The following is a 12,447-nucleotide window of genomic DNA, read 5'->3' as shown; positions in this document are numbered from 1 at the left end:
TCTCTCTCTCTCTCTCTCTCTCTCTCTCTCTCTCTCTCTCTCTCTCTCTCTCTCTCTCTCTCTCTCTCTCTCTCTCTCTCTCTCTCTCTCTCTCTTATTCACCCCTGTTATTAGTCCTGACGTGAAGTATACACAAAATTAAATACTTGACAGTGCATTACGGATGGGGATACATATTTTGGCAGACTGCATGTCCAGCCTGGTAGGACCAGTAGGCTACTGCTGTTTAAATGCAATGTATTATTATATTGTTATGATAATAATTTACCCTTTAATGAGGGGGAAAAAAATATTGTCTACAATATTTGCATTTAGTTTAATGTACATTTCGAGTCAAGTAGATTGAGGCGAGCAATGTGTTAAACTGATTACAGTGATGTTGATTTAACAGTGTCGATGGCGTGGTATTTGTAGGAGCAGCTTACTTGAAAAGGTGACAGCCTGTCTAGATCTAGCTTCAAAACCATAACTAAGTGATCAACTATGTGGTCAGTTATAACATCGTCAGACTATCACGAAATAAATGTTTGCTTTACGAGGGAAACTGAAACGGCTCATTTTGTTTAGACACTCTCAATTCAGTGCAATGAATAATACGAAGTTCAATAACCAGGCAACCCAGAACTGGGAAATTTTCGACCTCCAACTAGAAAACTACTGCAACGCCACTTGAAGTCTTGTGAAGTCGGAGAAAAAACATGTACCCCAACTTCACGAGTAGCAGCCGAATGACGTCACACAACAATGGCAGTTGTAAATGGCATTGTAAATCCTAAAAGATCCAACTAGTTGAGACACATTTGTTCTGCCTTTCACATCAGCCCCATATCGTCGCAAGGCAGATATATTACTATGATTATTGTAGACTTTTCGCTAAGGGGAGGGTCACAGGGGGGTCCAAGGTCTGTGTTACAGGGGCACTGGTCCCTGTTGGCTCCCCCCCAAAACCGCCACAGAGAGGCACACAGTGTGTGTATGTGTGCATCATACCGGAAGGTACTGTTCTAAGCGTCCCTCAGGGAAGATGCCGTAAAGTTTTGGCCCAAGAGTTCGTTCTGCCAGGATGGCAAACATCACGCTCTCCAACACCAGGGAGTCCACACCCTGCATCAAAGAAACACACACAGTCAGACACAGTATGATGCTGTTTTTGGTTTGCTTCCATGTAAGGGGCAATGGCACTGAAGAAGAAGAAGATACTTTATTGTCACATACACATAGCGAAATTCATTCTCTGCATTTAACCCATCCCTCGAGGGAACAGTGGGCAGTCGCTGTGCAGGGACCAACTCCATCAGTGTCCCGGTCAATTGCACTGACTGAAGAACTGTTGTTTTTGATGGTGGGGGAAACCGGAGCACCCGGAGGAAACCCACGCAGACACAGGGAGAACATGCAAACACTACTCAGAAAGGCCGGGACGACCGGGGTTTGAACCAGCGACCTTCTTGCTGTGAGACCACGGTGCAATCCACCGTGCCGCCCAAAAGGGAAGGGGCAGGGTACTTCTGTTCTCTGCATTTAACGCATCCTAATAAGGAGCAGTGGACTGCCATCGTACGACACCAGGGGTTCTAACAGACGGAGCTAATGCCGCCCCATCTGCTAAAGTAGATTGACTGAAACAATGGTATATCATTTTCTCTCCATGATTATTAAATATGTGCAGCCACAAACATTCATGGAGAAAATATACCTCACAAGAACCCCTACTAGACAGACCCACCTGTAAGATGGCACCATAGACTCTGAGGAGCACCTGGCGAGGTTCCTCTCCCTCAGAGCGCACATGGTCAGGCAAACAGCACAGGTACAGCAGATTACTCAGTCCACCACTGCAAAACAAAAACACCAGTGTTATCACATATGAGCACAGTTATCATGACCTCACGTCATAAATATTAGTCAGACAACACCCAAACATTTTGCTTAGAATACCTTTATGTTGCATTTACCCTTGCTGGCCATGCCTTCTGCCAGAATATAAAGGCAAAGTCAACTTCAAACAGTACAACACAGGTTTAGTTTAAGCATCTCTAAGTTGAGGGCTCCTTACAGAAATAAATGGTAACCCTATAGTGTAGCAGATATGCAGAATGGATATCACAAAGAGACAGAACATTTCAATAACAGCGAAAATACCTTTAGACAGTACTCATGGAGCCCAAAGAAACATTGCAGGGGTCACCATACTTCTGGTACACAAATTATATATTTCTTTCCCCTTGTGATATAGCCTACACAGATACATTCCCCTCTTTATCGCTATAAACCCTTCAAATGAAACTATCCAAGAAAGAAAGTCACCCTTTTGTTGAACTGCTCACAACTCAGGGCTATTTAACTTGCTGTGATCAAAAGCAGACATTATTTTAAAAGATCCCAAGACAAACGAGATGGGGAACCATTATCATCAGAGATGTAAAGATGAAACAATTAGTTACAGTGAGCTATGTGAATGATGTCATTACTGTAGACCATGGACGCTCAATAGCGGTCCCTACACATTAATGTTAGAGTTCAACATTTAAGTCTCTCTGTGTTTATGACAATGCTCTTACAGTTAGTTTATCCTCAGGACAGCCGACATTATTTACCTGACGATGCTGATTTGAAAATCATCCTCTTTGATGGTCTTCCACGACCCTGAGAGAAAGTCTCGGCACCAAGCAAACGCCCTGCCCCTCGTGTCCCGGTCAACCTCCTCGGTTCTCCCATCCCGGAAAGCCTCTGCCTCAGAGTCGTCATCACAGTTGGCCCCAAACAAGGGGCTATGGGCCCTCAACTTTCTCTCGTTAACGATAACCGTGCCTCCCACTCCTTTCTTCTCCGCCGGTGGACCCGTGTCTTCTGTTGTGACAGTATGAATGTTGCTGAAAAGCCCCGGTTTACCTGCTCTGTCCACGCCACAGCTGCTGCTGCTAATGTTACTGGTTATATTTCGACCCGACTGCATCGTGACTTTCCGGTCGAAGAGTAAAGACACAACGGTCTGAAATGTCGGTCTGACGCTGCAGGAGGGACTCGCTGGCAAACGCAGTTCGCCGGTAAAGCTAACGTTACTTAACTGGAAGAGCCAAACATGGCTGGACGGTCTCAATCGCGTGGGGGGCGGTTGATTACGACTATTAAAGTATATTCAGATTACTGTTTCACTTCCACGCACGCGCAGCAATCGATGATTTGGAGTGAGCCAGAGTGACGCCGCGTTCCAGACTGCTCGGAACTGGGAAACTATTTCTACATCAATTTATATGCAGAACAAGTTTTACTATTTGATAGTAGTAGGCCAATGTATTATTTTAATTTAATACTTTACTTTGCCTTTTAGTTTATGGTTTACCATTTACAATATGTGCTTCCATGGGAACTGCCATTGTTGTGTGACGTCTTTCGGCTGCTACTCGTGAAATCGGGGTACATATTTTTTCTCCGAGTTCACAAGTTGGAAATCCGATTTCAAGTGGCGTTCAATACTAGGCTACATTTTCTAGTTGGAGGTCGGAAATTTCCCCGTTCCGAGTTGCCTGGAACGCAGCATAGGGCTGAGCGGGCTGAGCCAGACAGGCGTATTCAAAAGTCCAATCACAATTCATTTCCGTGTTCACATGCTAAGCTCATTGGTCGTTACTAGGAGGTAACTTTACAAGTCATGCCGTGTTCTAGACTGCTCGGAATTAGGAAATATCCGAGTTTCAGAGCGTTCCAGGTGCCTGACGCTGAAAGTGAACGAAAGACATGACTGACTGTGACAAACTGTCAAGTGAACACCCAGTTGCACCCTCGGCACTGTCCTTGGTGTTAATTAAAATGATGGCCGTTTTAATGAAAACAATAGACTGAAGTGGTAATCCTCAAAAGACAGTAAATGTTGTAGATTATACTTCCTAATGTTTTCAAATGTTCTGGCGTTTTTAACATTTTACTGAATAACTCTTGTGAACAGAAGATTAGGCCTACTTTCAGAGATTATTTACTGTAATCAGCTATCTAATAACATTGGCAAAACAGTTCTATATCAGTTTGCATGCAGAAAAGGTTTTACTGTATGAAAGCATGAATTATTTTCATTTAAATACATGGAGATACACTTTATGTTGCCTTTCTGTTTATGTTTTATGTGTGCTTCCATGGGAGCTGCCATTGTTGTGTGACGTTATTCACCTGCTACTGGTGAAGTTGAGTGGTAGGGTGAATTCAGGTAATTCTATCTTGTGATCTCCTTAATTTCATAAATTTAAAAAAGTAACCCATCATACGATATATTTCTGAATTCCTCAAGATGTCTGCTTTTTTTATGTGAAGAAATTATTTTGACAAAGCTTGGTTCACCATTTTGTTGTAGTTGACACAAAACTCATTTTCAGGAACATGTTTGGTAATTTGGGACAGCATGTTTGGTAATTTGGGACACAGTTTTATTAGTGTACAACCTAGCCATTAACCCTATTGACATATTTCAAAAAGTATTTTAAACTTATTTCTTAACCATAAATAAAATAAAAATAAAATAAATATATGTCTCAAGTTACATGATGTTATGTATTAGCCTATCATTTGTTGTGATAGCTTAATTCATTATTACATCAGCAAATGTCAACAGGCTATAGACTTTTGATTAAGATGTTAAAATCATTAGAGACTCCAACATGTTGTCAAACATGTTTATTTTATTTTTTTATCTGTTTCTTGGTGCTATTCTATTCTGCAACAGACCTTAAATTCATCATAAGAATAAATCCACAGATCTAAATCAAGCTGAAGCCTATGTCATTTCTTTTAACTCTTGTTTTTTGGGATCAACTTCTTGTTTGATGCAGACCACACACCCCCATGTGATGACACATAAATTATGTCATGTGACTTTAGTTATGTGCATTCACAGCAAGGTCTTAGCACCAATAAGTTTGACTTAAACCTTTCAGGGGAAAAGAAAAAGGCTTTTTTCTTATGCTGTCCCAAATTACCTCATGTCCCAATATACCTGAATTCACCCTACATATTTTTTCTCCGAATTCACAAGTAGAAAATCCAACTTCAAGTGGCATTCTAGGGTAGTTATTCCAGTTAGAGGTCAGAAATTTCCAAGTTCCCAGTTGCCTGGAACGTAGCATGGGCATGGTGCTGAGCCAGAGCCAGACAACAACATGCTGTGTATTCAGGGCAATTGTAAGTTGCTGTCAAACCTGAGGTAAGTAAGACACATGTTGTTGTCAGACATCATTTACTCTTGAAGATATGTTTAACTTTACTGATATCCACAAGCCATGCTGTTCTTGTATAACACATCACAAACATGATATATTTAGCTTCCTGTATTCATCTTAGTCAAAAACACTTCAGACAAACACCATATTTGTGGTGAATATCATCAATGTGAATACTGTACAACTTCCTCTTTTTGGAGCAGCTCAGCTATGTTCACAATTATTTCCAGGAGAGGGTTGGAAACACACTCTGTGTTGCAGTGAATATACCCCTGTTCAAAATGTCTTGGTTGCAAATATGTAGATAAGGTGATATTAACAATAATGTACAAGCAAAACAAAACAAGATAGTAGGATCCAATACCTTTTCCTTGAGAAGCGTCATAACCTCTGGAACTGTAGCCCCTCCCTTTCTGGGATTGACAGCTCCAGTAGCTACAAAGATGAACATCTTGAAAATAAATCACTGTGGGTGTGCTGGGTACAACAGTTCTGATGAGGCACCCACAAGGACCAATATGGTCTGGTAATGGTCATCACGATAGGGTCAGCTATGACAAGCGGAGACTGTGCGGAACAGGGATTGAGTATGGTATAAAAAAAATTCTATATGCCTATCTCCAAGTCAGACCACTTACTCTTAGCCACGAATCCACAGTAGAAGACTCGGAGGGTATGGGTCAGAAGTTGCCCAGCATCTTCCAAGACTCAGCACAAGGTTGGGATCAGTCCTCTCCAGTATTTGGATGTGAATGTATACAGGATCCCTGAGCACCTTTGTGACGGGGTAGTCAGCATCCATGTAAAAGGAGCCGTGGGCCACCTTTTCTGCTCGAGAGTGACTACACAAAATACATGTCCGTTGGCCAACCTGAGCTTCACACGCAGGGGTCCAGGAGATGCAACTGGGGGTGATGGAGGAACCAGGGCAACCTCAATGACCAAAGTCAACATATCTACACAAAGATGAATACAAACCAAATTGAAAACAGTCAAATGAGTCACAGTGTTTACCATCATGACAATGCTGCAGAAAGTGGCAGGGAACTGGTAGATGGCAAAAGGTGATGTTGTGCCAACAGGATTGTAGTTTTGATCCTTTCAAAGGAAAGTAATTGTTGGGTAGTGTGGTGTTGCTGGCTACCACCACGATGAACTGGGTGCCCTGGGTGCACTGAAGAGTCACTGAGAACAACATATTATAAAGCATTACTCATGCTATACCATTTGAACACATTTAAGTCTGTCTTAAGTGTAGATTATTCATGTTGTCTTGTGAGGAATAAAGACATACTTACCAACTTTGCCATAATAGCACATGGGTCCATCAAAGCAGAAGTTTACTGTAGCAGATAAACTAGGAGCCCCACACTGTATCTTGTAGTAGTCAGCCACTTCACAAGTTTGAAATACTTGCTGCTGGGGCTGCTGAGGCTGATGGGGCTGCTGGGGAACCTGTGGTCTCTGAGGCTGCTTTGGTGGTTGTGATTGGTATTGTGGAGCCCGAAGCTGCTGATGTGGTGGTGGTAGTGGGTATTTCAGAGCTTGAGGCGGCTGCTGCTGCTGTTGCTGCTGCTGCTGCTGCTGATGTGGTGGTGGGTATTTCAGAGCCAGAGGTTGCTGAGGTGGTGGTGGGAATATTAGCTGATGAAATATTGAGCATCAGCCAGACAGCCAAGCAGGGAAGTGCTAGAAGAATACCACTCAACTTTAATGCCATGGCTTCACAGCACAAAGCGAGTAACAAAAGAATGGCAGATGCTGTGAAAAATGTAGTGCAAATATGTTGAGTTTTATAAGGTAGTGGTGATGATGACTTGTTGATAACCCACATCCTATTTCCTGCTCACGACTGCCAATCAAGTACTCCAATACTGGTTGGTCCGTTGTGATTTACTGAAGAGATTAGAGACCAAAAAAGTAAACTCAAAACTGCAATTTACTGCATTATCTACTAAGATGCATTACGAGATACTAACAGTTTACTTGATAATAAACATCCTTTTGCATATATACTAAAATGTAATGGCTAGTATTTCTCTCTAAATTCTAAGTCATGGTTGCCATAGGGAGCCCACTCAGTGGTATTGATTATAAATGAATTAATTCCAGCTTGTTTGAACAATTTCAAAACAAAACCTTCACAGGGTCTGTATGACCTACAACATGCAGGTCATGTTGTATTTGTGCAGCAGGGCAGGACAAAACAAATAGCTCTTCTTATCTTTAAGTTTATTTACAAAAACATTACAACATGATGAAGTCTAACCTCCTTGTATGAGAAAAAATTTAATTCCATTGAATTTGATGCAAGATACATACTGTATACTAGCAATTCGTTTATGACAAGTCAAAACATTTGTTTAAAATATGTACAGTCCAGTTTACCATAAATGCAACACAAACTGAATATATCCTAAATGTAGTTTATGATTTTAATTAAAGATATCTTTGTTATCCTTTTGGATATTTAAAACTTAGATATCAGTCAAATTTAAATTGCAGATAGGTTGAACTGGAGTTATTACTATAGGCAAAATTAAAAAGGGTATATGAATGAATATTAGCTTAGTATATTTTTTAATGATTGTGAGGAATTAAAGACATTATATTTAGTTTGATGATAGCTCCATTGTCAGAACAAATTAAGTGAACCTTTTTTTTGTCACAGAAAAAATATATGGGTTTCAAATAAATTAAGTCTGTTTATGTGTTCTTATTTGAAAAAAATAAATGTATAAAATAAAGGAAAGAAATAATTCTGTAAACCTTGTCCCTGCTCTGTATTGTGAAGGAGGTTTGAGAGATATGTTATAGTTTAAAGGGCAAACAAACAGTTGTCATGGACTCACTTAGCCCAAAATTCCTGTCAGGTGGTGAATAGAGTCTTCATTAGGTCACAACTGATTGGTGTTTTAAACTAAATATTAGCATTATTTTCTCCTTATATCTCTTTGCCTAAGAATCACTGGAGAACAACAGAAGCACAGAAGAGCATATTGAGGTTTTCTGGACTCACTGCAGGCAAAACTGACAAAACACCTGACGTGATTTGGTGGTTAAATCAGTTTGTCCTGGTTAGAGACATATTGATTTGCAGCCCTCCACAAAATGGACTTTGGCAAAATATAGAGTTTGACATGTCATGTTGAGGGCAGGTGGACCTAACCCATGGTCACTACTTTCTGAGTACATGTTTGCCATCTAGTCATGTTTTATTTTTCATTTGCTTGAAGAAAAGTGAATAGAAACTTTCTAATGACCCTTATGATGCTATTATTTCTTTCATTTAGTACATTGCCCTTAAGTTGATTTGTGAAAGCACAACACAGTACGTTGTTTTTTAAAAGACTATTTTTAGTCTACTTGTATTTTCTTGCCACAGTCACATTTTATGCATTTGAATAATAAATAATCTAAACTCAGCTGAAGATACCTAATCAGAGCTGTGGGCATCGCTTTTGTCAGCAGCTGATGTCATTGACTAAGGTGGATGCTTGTCAGGTCTGATTGGGAGAGGCCAACAGAAGGGGCGGAAATATAATTGAAGTAAACATGCTCACTGTATTATAAAGGTAGCTGCTCATTTCAACCAAACAGCACCTAGTGAACTGAATAGACCGCTCTTTGTTGTGAAGTCATGGTGATGAAGTGTACTGTTGTCAGCTTTGTGGCACTGGCCGTGCTCAGCAGCTTCTGTGATGCTCAGTGGAGAGAAGATGTTTACAGACCCTCACTACCTAAATACCCGAGGCCAGTACCACATGGGAAACCGGGACCCAGGACACCGGTGCCTATAGGTCTCCAACAGTCAAAGCAGACATTCGAGCAACCACTCACATGGAGATACCCTGAAGATCCGAAGCCTGACGTCAAACCCCAAGGGCCTTTTGAGTTTAGACAGCCTGTTGCTGCTATATCTGTTGCTGTCGCATGCACAGAGACGGATGCTCATGTGGAAGTCATGAGGGACTTTTTTGGGATTGGACAGCTCATCAATGCTGCTGACCTTACCCTGGGAGAATGTGGTGTTACTGCAGTGGACACTGCTGCCCAAGTGTTTATTTTTACGGTTCAACTGCAAGACTGTGGCAGCTCATTAGCTGTACGAACAACAAAGATGACATTCACTGAGAAAAGATATAAATAATTAATTTATGAGAATATTAATTAAAATAACAATAAAATATGTTCACGTATGATGGTATTTGTTTGTAATAATACAGATGACAGAAGATACCCTCATCTACACCTTCAGCCTGAATTATAATCCCCAACCTATGGGTGCTGCTCCTGTGGTGAGAACCAACCAAGCTGCTGTAATTGTGGAATGTCACTACCAAAGGTATGTAGACTATCAGTAAGAGGTGGGGTAAGAAATAAATAACATAATTTGACACTAAAACCTTAGATTGATGTGTGATCCATACCCTTTGGCCTAAGAAAATGATGCACATTAGTCTGTGAACTACATTGCATTCTAAGAAAACATGTTTAATCATTTAGAAAGCAAAATGTGAGCAGCCTTCCTCTTGACCCTCTATGGGTCCCATTTTCTGCGGTTAAGGTGGCTGAGGAATTCTTATACTTCACCCTGAAACTCATGACTGGTGAGTTAAAGAAAGATTTTCTTTATATTTTAACTTTTTTGGAGCTGTGATTTAAAATTGGTCTACATTGCTATAAATGCATTTATCTCATTGCACAGATGACTGGCAAAGTGAGAGGCCAAGCTACCAGTATTCCCTGGGAGACATGATTAATATTCAGGCTGTTGTCAAGCAGTACTTCCATGTTCCCCTCCGTATTTATGTGGACAGTTGTGTAGCTGCTCTTACACCTGACGCGACCTCCACCCCCAGATATACCTTCATTGATAACAATGGGTGAGGTAGTTTAATGAGTTAAATTAAGTTTTGTTCAGTGAGAATATATTATCACAAACCCAAACGCATTATTGTCCATCCCTAATGTTATTTTATCTTATTTGTTTTTCTGCACACAGGTGTTTAATTGATGCTAAGCTCACAGGCTCTACCTCTAAGTTCTTGGTTCGCACTGTAGACAACATGCTTCAGTTCCAGATGGAGGCCTTCAGGTTCCAGGGTGACAACACTGGAGTGGTTAGGATCTCCAAGACTGATTTAATATTTTAATATTTAAAAATGGCATCTAATAATGACCCAAACCCTCTATTATTCCAACAGCTCTACATTACCTGCCATTTGACAGCAACATCTGCTGCCGATGAAGTCGATAGTGAACATAGATCTTGTTCCTACATCAGTGGGCAAGTCTGTGTGTGTGTGCATGTGTTTTAATGAAATGTGTGACTGGGGAATAGATTCTATATTTACTGTTTCTACCTCTCTTTATTAGTATTTGGAGGGAGGCCAGCAGAGCTGATGCAGCTTGTAGCTCCTGTGACTCTGGTGTAGTTGGACAACCTGGCACTGGTGTACCTGGATCATTTGTCATTGGTGTACCTGCCTACCCTGACACTGGTGTACCTGCATACCCTGACACTGGTGTACCTGCATACCCTGGCACTGGTGTACCTGGATCATTTGTCATTGGTGTACCTGCCTACCCTGGCACTGGTGTACCTGGTGGTGGCAGTGGAACTAAAAATCCTTACAGGAAGCCGCGTGATGTTTTTCAAAGGGAAAGTACGTTGATAAAAATTAACTGTCTAAAGTATTTGATATTATAATAGGAAAATTGAACAGTCAACATATTGCAACATTTTTATCAGAGTTGATATAATGTTACCAATATCATGATGAGTTAAATGTGTGTCTGTGTTGTAGGACAACCACAGAGGTGCTTACTGTAACACATGTCTTCTGCCTTTCTTTCTTAGTTTTCGAATGGCAAGGTGATGTAACCCTGGGTCCCTTCCACATTGAAGAAAAGGTTTAACTCAATTTCCTGCCATGGCTATGACCAAGAAAATAAACATTTACATTGGTTCATAACTGTTTGTATGTTATTCTGTTGCTGCTTGTTAATAGTTGAGTTTAACCAAGAAAATATTTACTCCGCTCTATTTACTCCATAAAAATGTAATCAACAATGAACTACCAAATACATAAATAAGAAAATAAATGTCATTACTGTTTGGTAGCTGAATAACTTTGTGAATCCTTTTATTTAGCGAATAAAGGTCATTACAGGGTAATACAAATGCATTTCTGTCAAAGGCTGGTCAGGTTTGTGAGTGAACATGTACCGACCCCGTGTGGCACAAATGGCAAACTGCAGCTTATACAGGTTATACACTTCAGCACCACGGGCAGTAAACAGCTCCACTCTGCGCCTGCTCAGGACCGCATGATAACCATTTGAAGTCTGAGGTGTGATCCACGGATTTATAATTCTCTTATAATCTGTGATCCAATGGTAAATAGAAAAGAAGCAAAACTGTAACCTCTGATCATGTTAAAGCGATGCTAATGTCAACATAAAATACACCCACGTTTGTATGTGTTTTCTGGTATAAGGCTATGTTTTGTATGGCTTATTATGATGATTATGTTTAAAATATGCCTTTGACATACATGTCAGATTGAATAGTATGGATAACCAGGATTTATGTGCTTTTACACCTGACAATATTACCATATAGGCCTACATCCTAGTTTGTTTTTTCATGATTAGGCTTCATGTTTGTTTTTTTTCAAATTACAGTATAAACATTATAGGCATACACAACACTATTATTTTAAATACACAGCCTACCGTAGGTGCAGAGAGAAACTATAACACCAGTCTTTTTATTTGTAGCACCCAGTTAGGTTTTTTTTTTTTTTTTTACCTTACCTTTAGCCGATTTTCTTCTCGCATTTTATTTTGCGGCACTTTATTTGTAATCGTTTGAGTCCTAAGAATTCACCAGTTCTTAAAACCTTTGACGTTGTTTTGCTCATTATGTCTGTCTGTTTTGGTTCAGTTGCTCTTCAGCTGTCAGCACTTTCTCTCTCTCTCTTTGACACAAACGCGATGTTGATGGGATCCAAAAAAACAATAAACAAGAATACCCAAACTTTAAAATCACGGATAACAGGGACTGGGAACACTGAATCAGAGAACCCCTGGCTACCCATTACCTCTGGTGCTGCGCCACTAGTTTGCTGCTTATCCAGCCTGCGGGCTTTAGCTCTGCCTGCATCCAGGACAGCCTGCTCATAACGGCACTGACGTTATATCGTCTCTGCTCCACAACCCATCTCCCCCCCCC

The 12,447-nt window shown here is 40.6% G+C and overlaps 3 protein-coding genes and 1 pseudogene across 3 annotated transcripts in view; 2 read left to right on the top strand and 2 right to left on the bottom strand.

Moving 5' to 3' along the window:
- The window catches only part of chkb (choline kinase beta), a 14,272-nt gene extending 11,115 nt beyond the window's left edge, over window positions 1–3,157 (bottom strand). Inside the window, exons 1-3 of the mRNA XM_046036833.1 lie at window positions 2,598–3,157; window positions 1,727–1,835; window positions 991–1,104 (exon numbers count right to left, since the gene is read on the bottom strand). Of these exons, the coding sequence (XP_045892789.1) occupies window positions 991–1,104; window positions 1,727–1,835; window positions 2,598–2,956 (582 nt within the window). The 5' untranslated portion in view covers window positions 2,957–3,157. The remainder of the gene's footprint in view (window positions 1–990; window positions 1,105–1,726; window positions 1,836–2,597) is intronic.
- LOC123961427 (zona pellucida sperm-binding protein 3-like) overlaps window positions 1–11,185 on the top strand; it is a gene marked incomplete in the record, with an annotated part of 791,580 nt that extends 780,395 nt beyond the window's left edge. The window contains 8 exon segments of the mRNA XM_046036827.1: window positions 8,827–9,312; window positions 9,434–9,552; window positions 9,714–9,817; window positions 9,916–10,093; window positions 10,213–10,330; window positions 10,415–10,497; window positions 10,587–10,876; window positions 11,071–11,185. Of these exon segments, the coding sequence (XP_045892783.1) occupies window positions 8,848–9,312; window positions 9,434–9,552; window positions 9,714–9,817; window positions 9,916–10,093; window positions 10,213–10,330; window positions 10,415–10,497; window positions 10,587–10,876; window positions 11,071–11,129 (1,416 nt within the window).
- On the bottom strand, window positions 5,181–8,849 carry LOC123961610 (annotated as a pseudogene).
- A 328-nt stretch (window positions 11,186–11,513) lies between the features above and the next one.
- Window positions 11,514–12,447, top strand: part of mapk8ip2 (mitogen-activated protein kinase 8 interacting protein 2) — a 29,940-nt gene continuing 29,006 nt past the window's right edge. Inside the window, exon 1 of the mRNA XM_046036785.1 lies at window positions 11,514–11,563. The gene's annotated coding sequence lies outside the window, so the exon portion shown is untranslated. The remainder of the gene's footprint in view (window positions 11,564–12,447) is intronic.

The sequence above is a fragment of the Micropterus dolomieu genome, linkage group LG22 (assembly GCF_021292245.1).
Source record: "Micropterus dolomieu isolate WLL.071019.BEF.003 ecotype Adirondacks linkage group LG22, ASM2129224v1, whole genome shotgun sequence".
NCBI classification, from domain to species: Eukaryota; Metazoa; Chordata; class Actinopteri; order Centrarchiformes; family Centrarchidae; genus Micropterus; species Micropterus dolomieu.
The sequence above is the reverse complement of the archived record's forward strand: the minus strand, read 5'-3'. Positions and strand labels throughout refer to the sequence as shown.